Raw genomic sequence first — 24,120 nt, 5'->3', positions numbered from 1 at the left:
ACTCCAGGAGAATTTATTGTCTCCAAACCATCTCATCTCCTCGTCCTTTCCTCCTGATTCCTCTGTACGACACTGAGATATCAACCCACTCCCCCCACACCCCCCTCCTCTCCACCTCCCAGTAACAGCGTCCAGTGAAACTCTCCACACTCAGAACCTGAGGAACACCATCAAATCTCTCCGGATGATCTGGATACGACTGAGTCTCCTTCACACGCTCCACCTTCCTGTTTCCCTCAGAGAGAGAGAGAGCAGTGTGTGCTGTGTTTGGATCCAGAGTCAGATCACAGTAATCTGTAACACACACACACACACACACACAAACATTACATTGTGTTAGATTGAGTATGTTTGTGTTGTAAGATAGTGTGTGTGTGTGTGTGTCTGTATAGTATATGTGTGTGTATAGTGTGTGTGTGTACAGTGTGTGCGTGTTAGTGTATAGTGTGTGTGTGTGTAGTGTGTTAGTGTAAGTGTGTGAGTGTGTGTTAGTGAATAGTGTGTAGTGTGTCTGTGTGTGTAGTGTGTGTGGTTGTACTGTGTGTGTGTTAGTGTATAGAGTGTGTGTGTGTTAGTGTATAGTGTGTGTGTGTGTGTGTATAGTGTGTGTGGGTGTACAGTGTGTGTGGGTGTGTGTTAGTGTATAGTGTGTGTGTGTGTGTGTGTGTGTATCTTACATTTCTTTGGTCCTGGTCTCATTCTGCTGATTCCTCCGTGTTGGACTCTAAACATCAAACACACACATTTATAAACTCATTAAACTCCACATCAACCTGAAACTAGGGCTGTGACCATAAGAGCATTCCCCCAACACCGGGGTCATGTGATGCCCCCCGCGGGGTTCAGCTCCTCCCCCTCATCACTGCAGTGGGGGGCTGCACTTCTGTGGTTTTACAGCTCAAACGTACAGGAGTGTGTTCACCCATCAGCCACAACATTATGAACACCTCCTTGTTTCTACACTCACTGTCCTCTCTCTCAGCTCCACCGTCCACACGCCGGTCACTCTGTAGTTCTACAGTTACACACCGTGTCCATTCACTGTCCACTCTCACAGCTCCACCGTCCACATGCCGGTCACTCTGTAGTTCTACAGTTACACACCGTGTCCACTCACTGTCCTCTCTCTCAGCTCCACCGTCCACATGCCGGTCACTCTGTAGTTCTACAGTTACACACCGTGTCCACTCACTGTCCTCTCTCTCAGCTCCACCGTCCACACGCCGGTCACTCTGTAGTTCTACAGTTACACACCGTGTCCACTCACTGTCCACTCTCTCAGCTCCACTGTCCACACGCCGGTCACTCTGTAGTTCTACAGTTACACACCGTGTCCACTCTCACAGCTCCACCGTCCACACGCCGGTCACTCTGTAGTTCTACAGTTACACACCGTGTCCACTGTATCCCAGCGGCACCATACGTTCAGGTACAAATCTTTGGTATCAATAAGCTAAATACGCTGTCACAACAGGTACAAATACGCTGACATATTTTGGCGGTGTGGTAACGGAGGTCATCTTAGATCAACCCTTCCTTCAAACTGGACAGGTACATGTGCTCTGGTCATGTTGGCAGAGCCAACACTTATTTTTCCTGGATCCAAATTGTTTGACCTTCCGACTAAACAGGTGACTCACAGGGCCAAGAGAAATTTCTTGGGGGACCGTTTGATTTACGTAGATGCAATAGGCATTCCACGTGGGATCCCCGATGAATTCAAAGCACAGAACCCTATAGGAGCAGGGTTTGAGTCCATTTTCATATGGGTAACGATCAACAAAAATGTGGATTGGATAAATTTCATATGGTATAATCAACAACGTCTGGCTAATATGACCCGTGACACACTGAAAATTCTGGGGGAACAGTTGCATTACACTTCACAAATGACATATCAGAACCGAATTCCCCTAGATATGATTTTGGCTGAAAAGGGAGGTGTATGTCACGGGTTTGGTGATCGCTGCTGCACTTTGATTCCTAATCACACAGCAGAAAATGGGTCATTCACTGAGGCAATGAAGGAGTTAACAACTTTTACTGAGGAGTTGTATACATTTTCAGGTATAAATAATGACTGGATGACATGGTTTAATTCCTATTTTGGCAAATGGGGGGGCATTGGGGCTGAAACTGGCTGTCACGGTAATCATTTCTCTATTAGTAATAACATTAATCAGATGTTGTATTATTCCCTGTGCCAGAAGCCTGATCATCAAAATTATTGAACGTTCTGTTGGTATGCAATTCAGTATGGTGAGTGCAGATGTGTACATGGAGCTTGACCCTGCAGCCGAGAAAAATCCGCTGGATGAGATGCCTCTTGAAATGCCCCCGCCAATCTATGCCTCATTGGATGAGGAGTAAATCTTTTTCATTTTTCATTTATTATTCACTTTTCATTTATTAATGCTGATTTCAAGTTGATTTTATGATTTCATAAGTTTAAATAATCATTTGATTTAATCATTTGACATGTAATCATATCACATGTAATCATTCAATATGTTTTTTTAAGTGCATGAGTTATGATGCCTAGACTGAAAGCTTAGCTAGTCCATGGTTGATGTTATCTTTTGCATTTCCTTTTAGCAATATTATGATTAAAGTTTGTAAATCATAAAAAGGGAAGAATGTGATGGAAAAATGCAGATTAACACTAATGAGTAATGATTAATAATAACCAATGACATAATATATATGGGGTTTGATTAATCTTGGTTAATTCTTACTAAATGATGTAGGCCTTAGTGCTTGAAGGTGAAGGGACTTATTGCGTTGTGTGGTTACGTTGACCTGTGGGAGTCAACAACTGAAGGACATCTCTCACCATTTCTCCCTGGCAACTATAAAGTTGGAGATAATGAGGCACCAATAAGGGAATGTTTGGGTTGATGGAACGAGACATGTTGATGGTGTACGTGACTAGGGTTCTATATATGACTTGATTTTGTTCAATAAACTCGAGAGATAAGAGAGAATCTTTGACTGCGTGTCTTATTCCTCTGTTCTCCCCAAAGAATTCTTTGAGCATTGATCTTTCGATCTTCCTTCCTGGTTATATGTAGATTAATTTTAGATTTGCCATAACAGCATCAAGCTACTTGTTGAGGAACTAATTAAATTAATTGCTTGTTGAAAGCAATAACGTGGTGTTTAATACTATAAATGTATATATTCATCATACTACATTTATCATAATAATCACATCTAAAGTGTTCAAACTTAAGTAAATTATCCTACAGATTATAAAGAGATAAAGCAGCAGGTTAATAAAAAACATACGTTTACTTTGCAACATTATTCAAAGTGTAAGTACATACCGCCATCTACTGGCAATATGTTGCAACTTTAGTGAAAAGGCCAAGATGTTGTAGAATAACGTCTGTAAAGGTAAATAAAATAAAGCAAACAAACAAATAACTCTAACCAATCCGGCTTCAAGAGTGGCCACTCGACGGAAACTGCGCTTCTGTCAGTAATTGAAGCTTTTAAAGATGCCAAAGCGACAGGTCAGTCCTTAGTTCTCAACCTGCTTGACCTATCAGCAGCATTTGATACGGTCAACCACCACATCTTACTAAACAAACTTACTGACATGGGCTTCAAGAACAATGCACTCTCCTGGTTTGAGTCTTATCTCACTGGACGATCCTTCAATGTGTCATGGCTTGGACAAACATCAGCGCGACACCACCTCACAACAGGTGTGCCCCAAGGCTCTGTGCTGGGACCCCTCCTCTTTGCCTTGTACTCCACCTCTCTAGGCCCAATCATACATTCACACGGCTTCTCCGGCTTCTGAACTGCTGGTGCTCCCAGCCAAGTTAGCTATTCTCCACAACATCAGCATCAAGCTAGAGTCCCTATCAGTGGCTCCCACCAAGGTTGTAAGAAACCTGGGTGTCATGGTTGATGACCAGCTGACCTTTGCAGATCACGTTACCGCTGTAGCTCGATCGTGCCGCTTCTCCCTATTCAACATAAGGAAGATTAGGCCATACCTAACTCAACATGCAACACAGCTCCTTGTTCGGACGTTAGTAATTTCCCGTCTTGACTATTGCATCACACTCCTGACAGGTCTTCCGGCCCGTGCTGTGAGACCGCTACAGATGATCCAGAATGCTGCAGCACGCCTGGTTTTCAACCAGCCTAAAAGAGCACATGTCACGCCCCTATTAGTTGAGCTGCATTGGCTACCCTTAGCTGCTCGCATCAAATTTAAATCACTAATGATGGCCTTCAGAGTATTCACTGGTTCTGCTCCCATCTCCCTCAATAGACCCTTAAAACCATATGTTAGCGCCCGCCCTCTCCGTTCCTCAAAGGAGTGACAACTAACACGGCCATTCTCATCTCTGGTACCACGCTGGTGGAACGAGCTTCCAAGCACTATCAGAGCAACAGAAACCCTCTCCGCATTCAAGAAATCCTTGAAGACCCAGCTCTCCAGCTCCAAGATACTCTTGGAGATTTCTTTAATACACTTATAACTTCCTGGCATATTGCACTCAATGTAAGGTAATTTGTATAAATTGTGCTGTAGTTTGAATGTTAGATCCTCTTTTGTAAGTCACTTTGGATAAAATACATAAATGTAAATGTAAATGTAAAAATATAAATAGATAGATAGATAGATAGATAGATACATACTTTATTGATCCCCAGGGGAAATTCAAGGTCTCAGTAGCTTACAGACGTCACATACAACAGTTACTAACGGCAATGGTCTAATATAAAGAAAAAAAATTATTCCACTGTACATAAGAGACAGTTGAAGATAGAACATGATACTAAAATACTAACTGTTAAAAATACTTTGTACCTAAAACAAATAACAAAATTAAGACATAGAGTAATTCAATATACTATGTAGGCTATGGAGTCATATATCAAAATATAAAAAAAATCAAATAGCAAAAAATTAACATAGTGTGCTTAAGAATGATAAAACATAGCCTGGCATGAATCTGTGATACAGTGAAAAAAAAACAAAAGCAAACAAAAATAAAATTCTGTAGACCTAAAAATATGCCGTCTGTACATGAAAAAAAAAAAACCTCTGCAGATATAAAAACATGCTGTACACTTAAAAAAGTTCTGTAGACATAAAAGGAACACCTCTCAATACAACAACACCCACATACTTTTCGTCTGTACACGTTATATTATTTTTAGGTTACAGGCGTTAGGTTTAAGACGATTTTGGCCCCAAATGCATGCCATACATATTTTCTTTTCCTGCCCGCTGTATGGAGTAACCATGTGACTGAAAACAACCTATTGAAATGATCGTCTGGACTAAGGACGCTGTCTCTGTGGGGACTGTCCAATAGGACTGTTATGATTTTCCAGCCAATCGTGTGAGAGGGGGCGGGTGTTGTGGAGTAGAGTGTGTGTGTGTGTGTAGCATGAATAGCAGGAGGAGAGCTGTGTGTCGGAGAGAAATCAAGACCTGTTTTCACTGAAGGTAAATATGTGTTTAAGATGTTTATACCGTGTTTTACTGAAGATAAACGCGTTTGAGATATTTACACCCCGTTTATACCGTGTTTTACTGAAGATAAACGTGTTTAAGACATTTTCATCCCGTTTATACTGTGTTTACAGACATTCACCCACGCATATTCTGGTTATTAAAAAACAAAATGTACTCGCCAAATGACTATTTCAGTGCAATTACTACATATTGTGAACTTATTCACACACACTGGCGTTCAATGTTTTTACTGCTGTAAGATGTGAAAATATCATTATGTGATTTACCGATAAGTTTTTTCTGGCGGAGAAGTGCTTTAGCGAAGCAACTTCTTTTCGAAATAAAAGTCTTGGGTATAAGGCATTTAAATATCAGCATTTAAATAAGTAAACCCTGTAACACACTTTTGAAAGTTGATTGTACATCAGCTTCCTATGTGCTGCATGTAAACCTTGTAACAAATTTGTGAAAACAGATTCTATGTGAGATTTCCTATATTTTCTGTTTCTGGACTAGGAAAGATAGGTTTCACAATTCAATGACATGACCCACAGACCCAATTTCGGGCCTATGATGTAGTACACCCAAGGACCAATACCCTTCATGCTCATTTGGACACGTGAACCTTGTAACAAATTTAAGAATCTATTTTCAATGTCAGATTTCCTATATTTTCTATTTCAGGACTAGGAAAGATGGGGATTATAATTAAGTCTTAGAACTGCACATTTTATTTAGGTTGGTTGTAGATGCTTTAAATATATATTTTTGAACATACAATTATGCACTATCCTACTGAACTACAGGAACAGTTATTTAACTATTTACATCAACACACACAGGGACGTATTACACATCAGTGCAGTGTGGACAGTGCAGGTCCTGTCCAGTTTGAGAGAATGTCTCCCATTCTTCTGGTGTCATTGCCAGACATTTGTGGTGGAACCAGAAATTGCACACATTACACTGTATCTGCAGAGTAAAAAGAAAAAAAGAGAAAAAGAAACATGAAATGTTGATCTATTACAACAAAGTGGAATACTGACGCACTGTGTATAACAGGGATAAGACCTCTTTGCGCACATGTGGCATAATTCATCCAGATTATCTGAAATAGGTAATTTGGAGAAAATTCAATTAATATGATATTTTAACTGAGTCCTGTATCTTTTATTTACCCTGAGTTTTTATTTAAATATATTATAAATTGCTGTTCACTCCCAGTGTTTTTGATCATTTGTAGGATTCAAGCAAATTATTTTGTACATTTTCATACATCACCACTAACCTTCCCAAACTGTATATTTATTTTTAAATCGAATATTTCAAATAACATTTTTTATAACATGATGAACTTTGCAAGTAAGTACCTTTCCTCCTATTCCTAATGTAAAACATTGTGCAGCAATGAATGTAAGTTATTGGAACCTCTACTTGCAAAGTTCATCACAACCTGAAGCAGCTGTATTACAACAGGATCATTAGAGTTGGGAATTTATGGAAACTATACATCAAGAGAAAAAATGTTATTTGAAATAACATTGCCCCTATCTGCCATATGGACGCAACCTAAATGCCAAATCAGACCAAGCGACCGGAGCAGCTATTGTCTGGTTTAGATGTGCTGTGTTTTGAGTATAATTAAGACTACACTGAACATAAGTTAAATGTAAACAAGCTCTCAGCAACATTAGAAAAAAATATCCCACATTTAATACTGGAGCATATTTACAGCACAATCCTCGTCCCTGAACTGTTGAGGGTCAATAATACAAAAACAAAATAATCATTTATAAATCGTAATCGTGGTAAAATGTGCAATTAATTGTGATATTGATTTGCGCTTATTGCCCAGCCCTAGGTTTTGCTCTATTTGTTGTTTCAGTGGCAGTACTTAAGGTGGAACTGACTACAAATTCAGGGGAATATTGGTCACCAACAGAGAGCCAGGGGAGAGAGAGTTTAACTAATTTATCTTTGTTTCTTTATTGTCTTCCAGGACAGAAGAACATCTCTTTGGATACATTCTCTGGCTCCTGTTATTCAAGAAAGTTCCAGATTTTTTTTCCACAGGTGCATCAAGACACATTTCCAAGTGGAATTTAACACAATGTTGAGATCAGGAGGGATTAAATGTGAGGATATGGAGGACAGAAGCTCCAGTTCTCAGGAAGCATCCTTGGATACTCCCCACACTCACACATCCAACAGGAAATCTCAGACAAGTGAAAACAAACGGAAAACTTATGACTGTGGAGAGTGTGGAAAGAGTTTTACTAAACAGAGTAGTCTCAAAACACACCAGCGCATTCACACAGGAGAGAAACCGTATCACTGTTCAGAGTGTGGGATGAGTTTTCCTTACCAGAATAGTCTCAAAAAACACCAGCGCATTCACACAGGAGAGAAACCGTATCACTGTTCAGAGTGTGGGATGAGTTTTCCTTACAAGAATAGTCTCAAAACACATCAGCGCATTCACACAGGAGAGAAACCGTATCACTGTTCAGAGTGTGGGATGAGTTTTCCTTACCAGAATAGTCTCAAAACACACCAGCGCATTCACACAGGAGAGAAACCGTATCACTGTTCAGAGTGTGGGAGGAGTTTTGCTGAACTGGGTACTCTCAAAACACATCAGCGCATTCACACAGGAGAGAAACCGTATCACTGTTCAGAGTGTGGGATGAGTTTTCCTTACAAGAATAGTCTCAAAACACATCAGCGCATTCACACAGGAGAGAAACCGTATCACTGTTCAGAGTGTGGGATGAGTTTTCCTTACCAGAATAGTCTCAAAACACACCAGCGTATTCACACAGGAGAGAAACCATATCACTGTTCAGAGTGTGGGAAGAGTTTTACTGTACAGGGTAGTCTCAAAACACACCAGCGCATTCACACAGGAGAGAAACCGTATCACTGTTCAGAGTGTGGGAAGAGTTTTGCTGTACAGGGTAGTCTCCAAAAACACCAGAGCATTCACACAGGAGAGAAACCATATCACTGTTCAGAGTGTGGGGAGAGTTTTACTGAACAGGGTAATCTCAAAACACACCAGCGCATTCACACAGGAGAGAAACCGTATCACTGTTCAGAGTGTGGGAAGAGTTTTACTGAACAGGGTAGTCTCCAAAGACACCAGCGCATTCACACAGGAGAGAAACCGTATCACTGTTCAGAGTGTGGGGAGAGTTTTACTGAACAGAATAGTCTCCAAAGACACCAGCGCATTCACACAGGAGAGAAACCGTATCACTGTTCAGAGTGTGGGAAGAGTTTTACTGTACAGTGTAATCTACAAAAACAGCGCATTCACACAGGAGAGAAACCATATCACTGTTCAGAGTGTGGGAAGAGTTTTACTGAACAGGGTACTCTCCAAAGACACCAGCGCGTTCACACAGGAGAGAAACCGTATCACTGTTCAGAGTGTGGGAAGAGTTTTAGTCATCAGAGCTCTGTCCGGAAACATCACCGCGTTCACTCAGAGCCAGAAAGTTTAGCACTGAGTGAGGGATTACCTTCAGAGATTGGGGTTTAATTATTGTATTGGGCCAAATTCAATGTAAAAAATATCCTTAAAGCTAAATTGTGTAGTGCTTGGGAATTTGGAGACGTCTGATTTAACTGTGTTGTACCAGATGCCACGGACTGTTTATGGAACTTTTATTTTTATTTTCAAGATGTGACCTCAGAATTAATTATTACAGCTCCTAATTACCCTCTCATTCACACTGTCATTGTTGTATTTCACGGTGCTCCAAATAGAGACAATACAACTCCGTACTGAGCTTCTACTGCCAGTCTGCCCTCCATCATCACCATTCCTCCCTATTTCTGGGGCTGGACTGTATACCCTTGGAAGGGGAAAGATCAGTGTTGGTGGAGCTATTAGTCTCATGGAGACCAGGAGTCACGGGGCTGTGCTACCAGGACCTCAGCACACATCCAGACAGACTGTTTTCCTCATTCTGATCACCATGAAGGGCATGCCTGCTTATCACTGCAGCAAGACAAGTGTGCCGTGGAAAAGCATTTATTATAAGTTCAAAACCAGTTGAATTATAATGATTTGGTCCATTTTCATATTGTATCTAAGTCTATAGTAGAGTCACTCGGGTGTTTATTACAGTGTTCTGAGTACAAACATTATAATAATGTGTATCTTACTCTAAAGATTCCCATCCTATGATCATCAGATGACTCTCTGGACTCTCACTGAAAATGAACAAGAAGGATGGTATTCCCAGAATCCTCAGCAGTATCACATGACCACCTCCACTTATCTGAGATCTTTTCACTGTTCCAAATCTCCTGAATATCAATCACCCCTGTTTCTCCTTCATGCTCATTAGACAGAGTATTTAAATACAGTGTTGGTTAAGATTGTTAAAGAGTATTGCCTTATCTGTGCATTCAGAGCTTTTCTATTGTTTCTATTTTTCTCTTTGGTTTTGTCCTTTGACTCTGTTTGTATCTTTGACTTGACTTCAGACTTTCATGTTTATGCTTTTAGTTTGCCCTCTGTAGGATATTAAACTGTTTTTTTAATCCACAGACGTCAATCGAGTTATTTTTTGATATTATGACATATTACTCTTTTTAAAATGTACTTTTTAAAGGACACAACTTGCTTGTTTGTTACTTTATTTCTTTATTTATTGTGTGGATATTCACAAGCATCACTGTTCTCTCTTTTGTAAACAATAGAAGACATTTTAATGAAAATCATGAAATTAAATATTTTTAAATTATAAAGTAAGGAATTGGATATAAATATAAGTAATAATATTGTAGATACCACAGTGGAAGAAGTCATATATTTTTGAGACATTTCCAAAGGTCAAAAAATGAAAATGAAATTTGACACAGGCCTCCCACTTGTTATAATACAAATTATAATTTTCATAGAGCATGGGTTTGGGAGTGGATTAGGAGCTCCATAGCACCCACAAGGGCAGACAATTGTCTGGATGAAGCTGATCAGATATTTGTTCATTGATCTCATCTCCAAACAAATATAACTGAGTTTTATCATAAAGCAGGTCTACTGGAGTTAGGACAATTAAGGATATGCCTGTCTCATTGTCTTTATAGTGCCACCTATGTTTAAATGCATATTTGACATGTCTGAAATGCTGGCAGACTCATAGAAATTTGCAGACTCATCATTATTAGCACATAGAGGTGCTGGTCATAAAATTAAAATATTATGAAAAAGTTGATTTATCTCAGTAATTCCATTCAAAATGTGAAAGTTGTGTATAATATGCATTTATTACACACAGACTGATATTTCAATTGTTTAGTTCTTTTAATTTGATGATTATAACTGACAACTAAAGAAAAACCCAAATTCAGTATCTCAGAAAATTAGAATATTACTTAAGTCCAATACAAAAAAAAAAGGATTTTTAGAAATGCTGGCCAACTGAAAAGTATGAGCATGTACAGCCCTCAATACTTAGTTGGGGCTTCTTTTGCCTGAATTACTGCAGCAATGCAGTGGCATGGAGTTGATCAGTCTGTGGCACTGCTCAGGTGTTATGAGAGCCCAGGTTGCTCTGATAGTGGCCTTAAGCTCTTCTGCATTGTTGGGTCTGGCCTATTGCTTCTTCCTCTTCACTGTACCCTATAGATTTTCTATGGCGTTATGGTCAGGCGAGTTTGCTCACCAATTAAGAACAGGGATACCATGGTCCTTAAACCAGGTTCTGGTAGATTTGGCATTGTGTGCAGGTAGCAAGTCGTTGGAAACTGTTGGAAAATGAAATCTGCATCTCCATAAAGTTGGTCAGCAGCAGGAAGCATGAAGTGCTCTAAAACTTTCTGGTAGATGGCTGTGTTACGACCTGGTCTAGGGCAGACCGCAACACAAAAAATGAAATAACGGACAGTGTGATGAGTGCAAAAAAACTACAACTTAGGACAGTTTTGTGAAATGTATTAAGGTGATTGATACAGTTTAGTGACCAGAAAACTGACTTCAGGAGTGACCCAGGCCAAAACAACAAACAAACCCCACACTAACTACTTTTACGTACACTAACTATCCTGTGCAAGACGACAAAAACAAAGACAATGTGCTAACCTTACTCCCTTGCTGTGTATAAACAGAGACAAACCCCAGTTCCCAAAACAAAAACGGCAGCCACTCCCTACAACTGGTATACGATTACAAATATGTACAATTACAGACAGGCAACACTCACAAAAAACATTAAACAATTAACAATTCAACACTAAGCGATTTCAACAGCACAAAATGTAAACAGTCGAGTGAGGAAGCATTCCTCCCGTGTGTGACGCAACCCTCTCTTTTATAGCCGATGGTTGAAACCATGGACCCAGATTCCGGCATCCGGCATGCAGTCACTCAGGAACCCAGGACTGGAGAGAACATCCATGCCCATAACAGCTGTGTTGACCTTGGAACTCAGAAAACACAGTGGACCAACACCAGCAGATGACATGGCTCCCCAAACCATCACTGACTGAGGAAACTTTAAAATGGACCTGAAGCAACATGGATTCTGTGCCTCTCCTTTCTTCCTCCAGACTCTGGGAGCTTGATTTCCAAAGGAAATGCAAAATTTACTTTCATCAGAGAACATAACTTTGGACCACTCAGCAGCAGTCCAGTCCTTTTTGTCTTTAGCCCAGGGGCGAGATGCTTCTCTTGTTCAAGAGTGGTTCGACACAAGGAATGCAACCCCTGAAACCCATGTCTTGCATACATCTGTGCGTGGTGGTTCTTGAAGAACTGACTCCAGATGCAGTCCAGTCTTTGTGAATCTCCCACACATTTTTGAATGGGTTTTGTTTCACAGTCCTCTCCAGAGTGTGGTTATCCCTATTGCTTGTACACTTTGTTCTACCACATCTTTTCCTTCCCTTTGCCACTCTCTATTAATGAGCTTGGACACAGAGCTCTGTGAACAGCCAGCCTCTTTACAATGACCTTTTGTGTCTTGACCTGCTTGTGTAAGGTGTCAGTGGTCATCTTTAGGACAACTGTCAAGTCAGCAGTCTTCCCCATAAGTGTGTAGCCTACAGAACTAGACTGAAAAACCATTTAATGGTCTTTGCAGGTGTTTTGAGTTAATTAGTTGATTAGAGCGTGGCACCTGTGGGAGAGGTAGTAATCCGGGTCTGGTGCATTGTGGATTGGGTGGCGGTCGGGGTTGGGGGCCCTGGCGTTCTGATCCTCGGTTACTGAAACTGGCTTTTGGAACATGGAACGTAACCTCTCTGGTGGGAAAAGAGCCTGAGGTGGTGCGCGAGGTTGAGAGGTACCGGCTAGATATAGTTGGGCTCACCTCGACACACAGTATGGGCTCTGGAACCAATCTCCTTGAGAGAGGCTGGATGCTCTTTCACTCTGGAGTTGCCCAGGGTGAGAGGCGTAAGGCAGGTGTGGGCTTACTCATAGCCCCCCGGCTTAGTGCCTGTATGTTGGGGTTTACCCCAGTGGACGAGAGAGTAATTTCCCTGCGCCTTTGGGTTGGGGAAAGGGCTCTGACTGTTGTTTGTGCTTATGCACCGAACAGCAGTTCAGAGTACCATGCCTTCTTGGGGACCCTAGAGGGAGTGCTGGAGAACACTCATTCTGGGGACTCCATTGTTCTGCTGGGGGACTTCAACGCTCACGTGGGTAATGACAGCGAAACCTGGAGGGGCGTGATTGGGAAGAACGGCCCCGCTGATCTGAACCCGAGTGGTGTTCAGTTATTGGATTTCTGTGCCCGTCACAGTTTGTCCATTACGAACACCATGTTCGAGCATAAGGGTGTCCACAAGTACACCTGGCATCAGGATACCCTAGGCCGCATTTCGATGATCGACTTTATAGTCGTATCATCTGACCTGCGGCCATATGTTCTGGACACTCGGGTGAAGAGAGGCGCTGAGCTGTCAACTGATCACCACCTTGTGGTGAGTTGGATCAGATGGCGGGGGAGGATGCCGGACAGACCTGGCAGGCCCAAACGTGTGCTGAGGGTTTGCTGGGAACGTTTGGCAGAGGAACCTGTCAGAAAGACCTTCAACTCCCACACCCGGCAGAGCTTCGACTGCATCCCGGGGGAGGCTGGTGACATTGAGTCCGAGTGGGCCATGTTCCGGACCTCCATTGTTGAGGCGGCTGAACGGAGCTGTGGTTGCAAGATTGTCGGTGCCTGTCGGGGTGGCAATCCCCGCACTCGGTGGTGGACACCCCGGGTGAGGGGGGCTTTCAAGCTGAAGAAAGAGTCCTATCGAGCCTGGTTGGCTCAGGGGACTCCGGAGGCAGCCGACAGGTACCGAGGAGCCCAGCGGCTCGCGGTCTCGGCAGTCGCTGAGGCAAAAACTCGAGTGTGGGAGGAGTTCGGTGAGAACATGGAAAACGACTTTCGGTCGGCTCCGAGAAGTTTCTGGCAAACCGTCAGGCGACTCAGGAGGGGAAAGCAGTTTTCCACCAACACTGTATATGGTGGGGGTGGGGAACTGTTGACCTCGACTGGGGACGTCACCAGACGGTGGAAGGAATACTTCGATGATCTTCTCAATCCCACCAGCACGTCTTCCGCAGAGGAAGCAGAGCTTGGGGACCCTGGGGGGGGCTCGTCTATCACTGGGGCTGAAGTGGCCAAGGTGGTACGGAAACTCCTTGGCAGTAGGGCCCCGGGGGTGGATGAGGTTCACCCCGGGTTCCTCAAGGCTCTGGATGTTGTGGGGCTGTCCTGGTTGACACGTCTTTGCAACATTGCGTGGACATCGGGGGCAGTGCCTCTGGACTGGCAGACTGGGGTGGTGGTTCCCCTTTTCAAAAAGGGGGATCAGAGGGTGTGTTCCAAATATACGGGGATCACACTCCTCAGCCTCCCCGGTAAGGTCTATGCGGGGGTACTGGAGAAGAGAGTCCGACTGATAGTTGAACCTCGGATCCAGGAGGAACAATGCGGATTCCGCCCCGGTCGTGGAACACAGGACCAGCTCTTTACCCTCGCTAGGATCCTGGAGGGTGCATGGGAGTTTGCTCAACCAGTCTACATGTGTTTTGTGGATCTGGAGAAGGCATTCGACCGTGTCCCTCGGGGTATTCTGTGGGGGGTGCTCAGGGAGTATGGGGTACTGGGCTCTTTGTTACGAGCTATCCAGTCCCTGTACAAACAGAGCAGGAGTCTGGTTCGTATGGCTGGCAGTAAGTCCGACTGGTTTCCAGTCAGAGTTGGACTCCGTCAGGGCTGCCCGTTGTCACCGGTTCTGTTCACAATTTTTATGGACAGAATTTCTCGGCGTAGCCAAGTGGCGGAGGGTGTCCGGTTTGGTGGTCTCAGGATTCCATGTCTGCTTTTTGCGGATGATGTGGTCTTGTTGGCTTCATCGAGCCGGGACCTCCAGCTCTTGCTGGACCAGTTTGCAGCCGAGTGTGAAGCGGTAGGGATGAGGATCAGCACCTCCAAGTCCGAGTCCATGGTACTCAGCCGGAAAAGGGTGGAGTGCTCTCTCCAGGTTGGAAGTGAGAACCTGCCTCAAGTGGAGGAGTTTAAATACCTCGGGGTCTTGTTCAAGAGTGAGGGAAAGATGGAGCGTGAGATTGACAGGCGGATCGATGCAGCGTCAGCAGTAATGCGGGCTCTGTACCGGTCCGTTGTGGTGAAGAGAGAGCTGAGCAAAAAAGCAAAGCTCTCGATTTACCGTTCAATCTACGTCCCAACCCTCACCTATGGTCACGAGCTTTGCGTAGTGACCGAAAGAACGAGATCGTGGGTACAAGTGGCTGAAATGAGTTTTCTCCGCAGGATGTCTGGACTCTCCCTTAGAGACAGGGTTAGGAGCTCGGACATCCGGGAGAGACTCGGAGTGGAGCCGCTGCTCCTCCACGTCGAGAGGTGCCAGTTGAGGTGGTTCGGGCATCTGGTTCGGATGCCTCCTGGACGCCTTCCTGGAGAGGTGTTCCGGGCATGTCCAACGGGGAGGAGGCCCCGGGGCAGACCAAGAACACGCTGGAGAGACTATATGTCTCGACTGGCCTGGGAACGCCTCGGTATACCCCCGGAGGAGCTAGAGTCGGTGGCTGGGGAGAGGGAGGTCTGGGTTTCTTTGCTCCGACTGCTTCCCCCGCGACCCGGACCCGGATAAGCGGTGGATAATGGATGGATGGATGGATGGACTATTCAATAACATGGACACTAACTACAATTTCATTTGAATTACTAACTGTTTGGATGTTGTTTTTTATAAAGCCACTGTAACATGGAGGAGGAAGAAGCAGGTGATTTCATGTTACTGTTAACTGTTAATGTTTGAGATGTGAATGTTCAATATCAAAAATAGTAGGTGAAAAACAAAGTTACAGTTGGAAACAAACAGGTCAAAATGTCAGTAAACAGAAAACCAGGCTGACTGCATGGTGTCAGGATCTATTCGTTCTGTGCTTTGGTCTTGTGTCAATTTTCACTTGCTACTTTTAGTCTCGCCCCATACCTGAGAGTGGGGTCACATTATTTGTATGAGGAGGAGGAGGAGACACAGGGGCTGTATGAGGAGGAGGAGGAGGAGTAGTCACTGTGTATTATTATTATTATTATTATTGCATGTGTGCATGTAGGAGAGAGTGTGTGTCTATTCTGTCTCACACAGACGGACTGAGGAGCCATCACACCAGAACCTAAACCCAGCGTAGAGGGGCTCAGTGAATGTGTATAAGTGTGTGAGTGTGTGTGTGTGAGGTGAAATGGTGTAGAAGGACAGAATGCCGGACCCACAGTCCAGATACACTCCGACTCTGTTAGAGTGAGAGGGGGGTGTGCATCACAGTTTCCTGTTTATTGTGTCGGACACTGTATATGTTCCCAAAGCAGTTCAGACTCCAGGAGAATTTATTGGATCCAAACTCACTCTCAGCTCCTCCTCCTTTCCTCCTGATTCCTCTGTACGACACAGAGATATAAACACACCCTAACCTGCTCCTCTCCACCTCCCAGTAACAGTGTCCAGTTAAACTCTCCACACTCAGAACCTGACGAACACCATCAAATCTCTCCAGATGATCTGGATACGACTGAGTCTCCTTCACACGCTCCACCTTCCTGTTTCCCTCAGACAGAGAGAGACGAGTGTGTGCTGTGTTTGGATCCAGAGTCAGATCACAGTAATCTGTAACAGACACATTTACAAACAATACTATACATGTTTCTTCTATATATTTATATGTTAGTGTATAATGTGTGTACTATGTGTGGGTGTGTGTATGTGTTAGTGTAAGTGTGTGTGTGTGTATACTGTGTGATCGTGTATAGTGTGTTTTGTATTTTGTGTGCGTGTGTGTGGGTACAGTGTGTGTGTGTTTTTTATGTGCGTGTCTGTGTACAGTGCGTGTATTTGTATGTTAGTGTATTATGTGTGTGTGTTAGTGTATAGTGTGTTAGTGAACAGTGTGTGTGTGTGTATCTTAAATTGTTTTCTATATATTTATATGTTAGTGTACAGTGTATAGTGTGTGTGTGTCTGTACAGAATGTGTGTGTGTGTGTGTGTGTGTTTGTGTCTGTACAGTGTGTGTGTGTGTGTGTGTGTGTTTGTGTATCTTACATTTCTTCAGTCCTGGTCTCATTCTGCTGATTCCTCCGTGTTTGACTCTAAACATCAAACACACACATTTATAAACTCATTAAACTCTGTAGCTCTACAGTTACACACCATGTCCACTCACTGTCCTCTCTCTCAGCTCCACCATCCACACGCCGGTCACTCTGTAGTTCTACAGTTACACACCATGTACACTCACTGTCCTCTCTCTCAGCTCCACCATCCACACGCCGGTCACTCTGTAGTTCTACAGTTACACACCATGTACACTCACTGTCCACTCTCTCAGCTCCACCGCCCACACACCGGTCACTCTGTAGTTCTACAGTTACACACCATGTCCACTCACTGTCCGCTCTCTCAGCTCCACCGTCCACACGTCGGTCACTTTGTAGTTCTACTGTTACTCCTGTAATCTACTTCTATATCTCTGTAATATTTACTGTTATTTCTTTCTGTGTGTCTTGTCTTGTACACTGTGTACAGTACTGTGACACTACAATTTTCTTCAGGATCAGTGAGGTGTTCTCTTCTTATCATAACAGTCATTATAAGAAACACATGATTAATCTTGTTTAGTTGTGTAAGTGGTGTCAGACTGGTGTGTGGTGTGTGTGTGTGTGTAAGAGAGAGAGTGAGAGAGACAGAGACCGATAGACACTAACTGTAGTTTCTCCAGTGCAAAGTGTGGATCCTGCTGTAGATCAGAGAGCAGCTTCAATCCAGTCTCTCCTGGGTGATTGTAGCTCAGATCCAGTTCTCTCAGGTGGGAGGGGTTTGATTTCAGAGCTGAAGCCAGAGAAGAACAGCCTTCATCTGTAATCATACACCCAGACAATCTGCAGAAAGGAACAGGTGGAGTTTACACAGAGAAACAACAGCTGTGGTACAGTACACACACACAGACAAACACACACATCACTAAACTCTGCTTAAAATGAATCAATGCTGTTACAAAATACACCAAAGCTAAAATGACAGTATTTTTTTTTTCATTTAATTGCTACATTTTTAAATGTATATTTTATTCTGAGCAGCAGGATTTATAAAACACTTAGAATGGACCAAAGACAAAGTAGAAGTCATTCTCATCTGGACATCTGAGTGAAGATGTTGTTAAATGAAATATACATGATATTACATAGGCACTATTACACCAAACACTTACATAAAATATTAAACTAGAGGGTGAAATTCCAAGAACTTTTGTGAATTTGGCTTGCCATGTCTTGCTAGAATTGTTGCAGGGTAAAAACACACAAACGGATGAGTGTTAGACTTGATGAGTCTTGGTGTGCCCGGGTCACACAATTTGAAATCTCGTGGCCATAGCTTCAAAATTGACCGACTTAAGCAGGCTGAAATTTTGGCCTATGCATTGCTATGGGAAAAATTCCTACTTTAGAAACTCATATTTTGAAATCTGTAAGTCAGATCACTCCAAAAACTGTATCATTTTACATTTTGCAAATAGAATAATAATTAGAAAAAGAACAGAAAAGATATCGAAGAACCGTAATTTGGCTTTGACAAGCTAAATTAATAAGCTGAATCAGAAACACTCCTATACCAATATGAGTTTAACTTTAATAAAATTAACAACTTCATACCAGATTTCGAAAACAATACTTTATTTTAAACCCATTTTTTGAAAGTTTTACCTGAGAGTCTCCAGTTTACAGAGTGAACTCTTCAGTCCAGCAGTGAGCAGCTCCACTCCTGAATCCTGCAGGTGGTTGTTACTGAAGTCCAGCTGTTTCAGAGAGGAGTTTACTGACTGTAGAGCTGATCCCACAGTTTCACAGGAGTCCTTGGTGAGATTACAGATAGCAAGTCTGTAAAAACAGAGTAAACACAGCATGTGGTGTGATGATGTAGAGTGATGATACTGTCCATATAATTCTTTTTTCATTTAGAATAGGTTCACTGAATTAATATATTGTGTGTAACTTGAGTTAAAGATTCTAATCTACTTCTTCATTCAGGATTGACTCTACAGAAAGAATTACCTGAGTGTCTTCACTTTACAGAGTGAACTCTTCAGTCCAGCAGAGAGCATCTCCAATCCTGAATCCTGCAGGTCATTGTTAGTGAGGTCCAGCTCTTTCAGGGAGTTGTTTACTGACCGTAGAACTGACCCCAGAATTCCACAGGAGTCCTTTGTAAGATTACACCCAGCAAGTTTGTAAAATCAGAGTAAATACAGCATGTGGTGTGATGACAAGGTCCCTTCTTTTTGAAACTAGAAAATGTTCACTGGATTGTTGTAGCCTGATATTTCCTCCTCACAGTGTTTAAACTCCTGACTGCTAGAGTGCACTGTTGTACTGTCTTCTGTCATTAGATTCTCCCACTTCATTGTAAACAAGTAACTTCAGAACGCACTGCTAACCTTGGCATTAGTGAACTTATCTGATGGCATTGGCCAAGTATGGCATGAGCTCCAGTGAGTTTCAAGGGAAACTCCTGAGTATCAGGTCCGGATATGTCCCGGAGTACTACTTTAACACATGGAGCGCACTGCGGGAGATTTTCTGCATCAGGTGCATTCTCACAGTGGGAGATGAAGCGTGGAGCAGCGCTTGTGCAGGAGAATCATTTCTCGCTCTGTTCTCACATGTGCTGATTTGGACTTATCAGTCCGGGTAATGTCCACGATGAATGTTGCATTTGTTTTTGTATGTGTGAAAGCTAGAGTGGTTCCTGTATTGAACAGAGCTGAAGTATGGGCTTATTGTGGATTTTTGGATTCCACAACAAAGGCAATACATTCTACATACATGTTCACTTTTATATGTATATTTTATTATTTTGTTCATTTTTAGGAATCTTGCAATTTCTGATTACATTTTAAATATATTGAATCGTAACCCCTGTATCCTGATATGTATCGTATCACCACGTTCTCACACAGTCCTACTGGAATATATTTTATCATTACTAACAAAGCTAGTGTTGGTAATTAATGTATTTGTGATGTGTGTGTAGTGCACTGTGTGAGCATCTCCCATATTTCTAGGACATTGGTTTTCTACAGACTTTGGTCTGGATATTTTTGCTGGACCTGGCAAACCTGCTCTCAGTTTGTTTGTAGAATTGCCAACCTGTTCTCACAAGACCTTTCAATTACTTAACTTCTTTAAGTGCTTGTTGAGAGGTATGTTGTGAACATATTACAGACTAACATACGACACTGCTGCTATGACCTGAATGTGAGGGCTTTGTGAGGCCAAAGCAAAGGTTTAGTCAGAAATGTGTGTGTAGCACCTCTATTCAAAACCTGTTCTCTAACTGCAGCACCATTAGCTGAGCAGACTAATACCTGTCAGATTATGCCACTTTGTCAGATCGTGCTACCCAGTGTGTGTTTACAGGTTTAACTTAGAAAATACAAATATACAACATCTTAACACAGGATAAAAACAGAATAATACAAAATGCTTTCAGTAGTTATATGTTTTATATCAGTGTTATATTTATCTCAAATCACTTTATAAAAAAATCCAATACAAATACTGTAAGTAGAAGTAGAACTGTAAGTAGAAAATCTTGTAATTTATCTAAACATGATTCCAGCATCAGTTATTTATATAAGTTGTACATATCGCAATAACTTGCTTCCAGCTGCAAACAGTTATTATTAAAAGTAACATGATATGATGTAATCTATGCAGTATATTAGAACATTATAATGGTGTCATGGTGTCAGAATCTATTCGTTCTGTACTTTGGTCTTGTGTCTATTTTCACTTGTGTTCCTTTTAGTCTCGCTCCACACCTGTGAGTGGGGTCACATTATCCCAGTTATATTCACTATTTAAAGTTAGTCTTGATGCCTGTGTTCTGCGGTTCATTGTCATTGTTAGTCTTAGTGTTCATGGTTTACGTCTTTAGAGTCTACTGTTCATCTGTTGTGTGTTTTAAACGTTTTCTCATCTCAGCCTATGCTTCAGCAAGAATGTATTTAAAAAATTAAGTGACTGTTTAAGAAAACTTTTTCAGCTCAGACCCCAGGAGTGGCAGAGCTACGAGAGAGGACCATTAGAGAGTAACTCTCAATTCACTCCCATTCATTTCGGGGTGAACCAAAAATAAAGGTATTTCTGAGCTGTTTCTGATTATGACACGGCCCTGGTTCTCTTCTACAGAGAATGGACATTCTTTTATTGATCCACAATCTTCAAAAAACTCTTAATAGTTTAGAAATTAACATTTATCCACAACAAAGCTGAAGATGACGTGATAAAGTGGTGGAGTGGTGGAGTCTGCCTCACTCTACAGCCAATCAGAGTGAAGCTCCTGCCTCCCAACACGTCTGGCATTTAAAAAGGGACAGTGTACTGAATTATAAATGAGTGTAAACATCAGAATAAACTCAGTACATCAGAATAAAACACACCATAACAAAGGGGTTTTCCAGTGTGGTGAGGGTAAAAGGACACTTGGAGAGGTGCAGGAGACTAGTTTCTCAAGGAAAGGAAAGAAAAACACGGTTATGATTTCGAAGTAAAAAAAAATAAACATTACTTGTTTTTACATGATATGGGTTTGGAGAATGATGTGACAATCAAATAACCATCACTTTTTCAATTTTAACATCTGTTTTTCTAATGAAAAATCACCAAAAAGTTTATGGACCAACAAAGCTTTTTTAACTTTAACTTTAACTGTATGTGCTGACACCTGCTGAAGTGAAAAATTAAACTGAAAATTAACTATTTCACTTTTAATTGTATTAATGAATTTAAACATTTCATTTTTAATTTTATGGTGATATTTGTGAACAAATTTGGAGAAATAAATAGTAAAACGTATTTGTATATTCATTTTGTTGTCTTTAGTTCAGTTTTAATGTTGTCAGGATTTCCCTCCCATATCGGATGGAGGACAGATGTCCCCATTCATGTGATCACCCATGGAGACATGGGAGTTGTAGTGAGAGACAGATGAGAGAGAGGACGGTGAGAAAGACAAATCAAACAGTGAAAGGATTTCAGACAATTAGAGTAAATTCAGCAGTAAATCTAAAAGTATAATAAACTTTTATTAATAATGAACTCACACAGTTTTTCTGGATGCTTTGATCACTGGCAGCAGTCTCAGAACACCTTGCTCTGATGGATTATATTTCCTCAGGTCAAACTCATCTAGTTCTTCTTCTGAATTCAGCAACACAAACGCCACAGCTGACCACTGATCAGGAGAGAACCTGACTCCACTGAGAGAACCTCCTCTGTTCAGGTGTTCCTGGACTTCCTGCACTAGAGAGTGATCATTCAGTTCATTCAGACAGTGGAACAGATTGATGGTTTTCTCTGGAGAGGGATTCTCTCTGATCTTCTTCTTGATGTACTGGACTGTCTCCTCTCTGCTGTGAGATCTGATTCTTGTCTGAGTCAGTATTCTTCGTAAGAGAGTCTGAATGGACTCCAGTGAAAGACCCAGAAGGAACCAGAGAAAAAGGTCCAGGTGTCCATTCTCACTCTGTAAGGCCTTGTCCACTGCACACTTCAGGAACTCTGACATGGTGGATGCTCTGAAGATCCCAGAGAGATCAGTGGAACTCTGTTGAGATTCATCTCTGCTGATGAAGGAGATTAATGTGTATAAAGCAGCAAGAAACTCCTGGATACTCAGGTGGACAAAGCTGAAAACCTTCCCCAGGTGAAGCCCAAACTCCTCTCTGAAGATCTGGGTACAGACTCCTGAGTACAATGACACTTCTCTGACATCAATGCCACACTCTCTCAGGTCGTCCTCATAGAAGATCAGATTGCCTTTCTCCAGCTGTTGGAACGCCAGTTTTCCCAGAGCCAGGACACTCTCTCTAGTCTTCTGAGGATCAACCTCCTGTTTTCCCTGGTACTTTTGTTCCTTGTGTTTGATCTGAAAGATCAGGAAGTGTGTGAACATTTGAGTCAGAGTCTTGGGGGCCTCTCCACCCTCTGCTCCACCCAAAACTCTCTCTAAAACCATGGCTGAGATCCAGCAGAAGACTGGGATGTGGCACATGATGTAGAGGCTTCTGTAGGACTTGATGTGGGAGATGATTTGATTGGCCAGGCTCTGGTCACTGATCCTCTTCCTGAAGTACTCCTCTTTCTGAGGGTCACTGAACCCTCGTACCCCTGTTACCTGGGCAACACACTCAGGAGTGATCTGATTGGCTGCCACTGGTCGACAGGTGATCCAGAGGAGAGCAGAGGGAAGCAGATTCCCCTTGATGAGATTTGTCAGCAGCACATCCACTGAGGCTGACTGTGTTACATCCCACAATCCCACATTGTTCTGGAAATCTAGAGGAAGTTGACACTTGTTTAGACCGTCAAAAATGAACAGGACTCTGTAGAGATCATAGTCTCTTGGTTTTAATTCTTTTGTGTCTCTGAAAAACTGCTGAAGAAGCTCCAGCTTTTTCCAATTCCAGCCACTCCTTTAGTCAGCACAGTTCTGATGGCTTTGTCTTTATGCTGGCTGCATTTGATGGGTTTCTCCTGTGCTGCTGGTCTCCTGGACACTGTCTCAATCTGTCTGACCTCATGTTCAGTATTGACATCTCCACTCCCTCCCTCTCTGATGTACAGATCTGTGTAGATCTCATTCAGAAGAGCTGAGCTTCCAGGATTAGAGACTCCTTCATTAATTTTCTGGAACTTTTCCTTCAGGGTTGATTTCAGCTTTCGATGAGAAGAAGGAGCCAGTGCTAATAAAAAAAAAAGAAGGAACAATCACAATAACAAAACATGATAAATATTTTAATGTAGTTTTAGACAAACTATAAAGACCATATGAATTATTATGTAGTGATCATGAAGAGTTTTTGATTAAATTAAACCTAAAAGTTCTTCAGCTGCAGTTTATTTATATTTGAGAATATATTTTCACAGAACAAATATTCACACAATGAAAGTATATTTGTGATTAATTTTATTAATATTCCATCATGATGATCCTTAGATCTGTTTCTATTAAAGTGTATAAAGAGTAAAGACAGGACCCTGAAGTCTTACTGCTCTGCAGTGTGTGAGCGAGGTGTGTGTGGTTCATGTTCCTCAGGACGTT

The 24,120-nt window shown here is 42.2% G+C and overlaps 2 protein-coding genes and 1 pseudogene across 2 annotated transcripts in view; 1 reads left to right on the top strand and 2 right to left on the bottom strand.

Moving 5' to 3' along the window:
* The window catches only part of LOC136694071 (zinc finger protein 850-like), a 196,988-nt gene that overhangs the window by 106,113 nt on the left and 66,755 nt on the right, over positions 1–24,120 (bottom strand). The gene's annotated exons all lie outside the window — the stretch shown is intronic.
* Positions 1–24,120, bottom strand: part of LOC136694003 (NACHT, LRR and PYD domains-containing protein 3-like) — a 30,205-nt pseudogene that overhangs the window by 250 nt on the left and 5,835 nt on the right.
* LOC136694236 (zinc finger protein 658B-like) lies at positions 5,374–10,005 on the top strand. Its single transcript, XM_066667629.1, has 2 exons — positions 5,374–5,476; positions 7,485–10,005. Exon 2 carries the CDS (start codon positions 7,596–7,598, stop codon positions 9,027–9,029), a length of 1,434 nt encoding a protein of 477 aa, XP_066523726.1. The 5' UTR covers positions 5,374–5,476; positions 7,485–7,595; the 3' UTR covers positions 9,030–10,005.

Source organism: Hoplias malabaricus, chromosome 4, assembly GCF_029633855.1.
Source record: "Hoplias malabaricus isolate fHopMal1 chromosome 4, fHopMal1.hap1, whole genome shotgun sequence".
Taxonomy (NCBI): domain Eukaryota; kingdom Metazoa; phylum Chordata; class Actinopteri; order Characiformes; family Erythrinidae; genus Hoplias; species Hoplias malabaricus.
This window is presented reverse-complemented; position numbering and strand designations above follow the sequence as displayed.

What these genes read in the sequence shown, in the direction of transcription:
- LOC136694236 (XM_066667629.1), top strand. Translation starts at nt 7,596, where the DNA reads ATGTTGAGATCAGGAGGGATTAAATGTGAGGATATGGAGGACAGAAGC.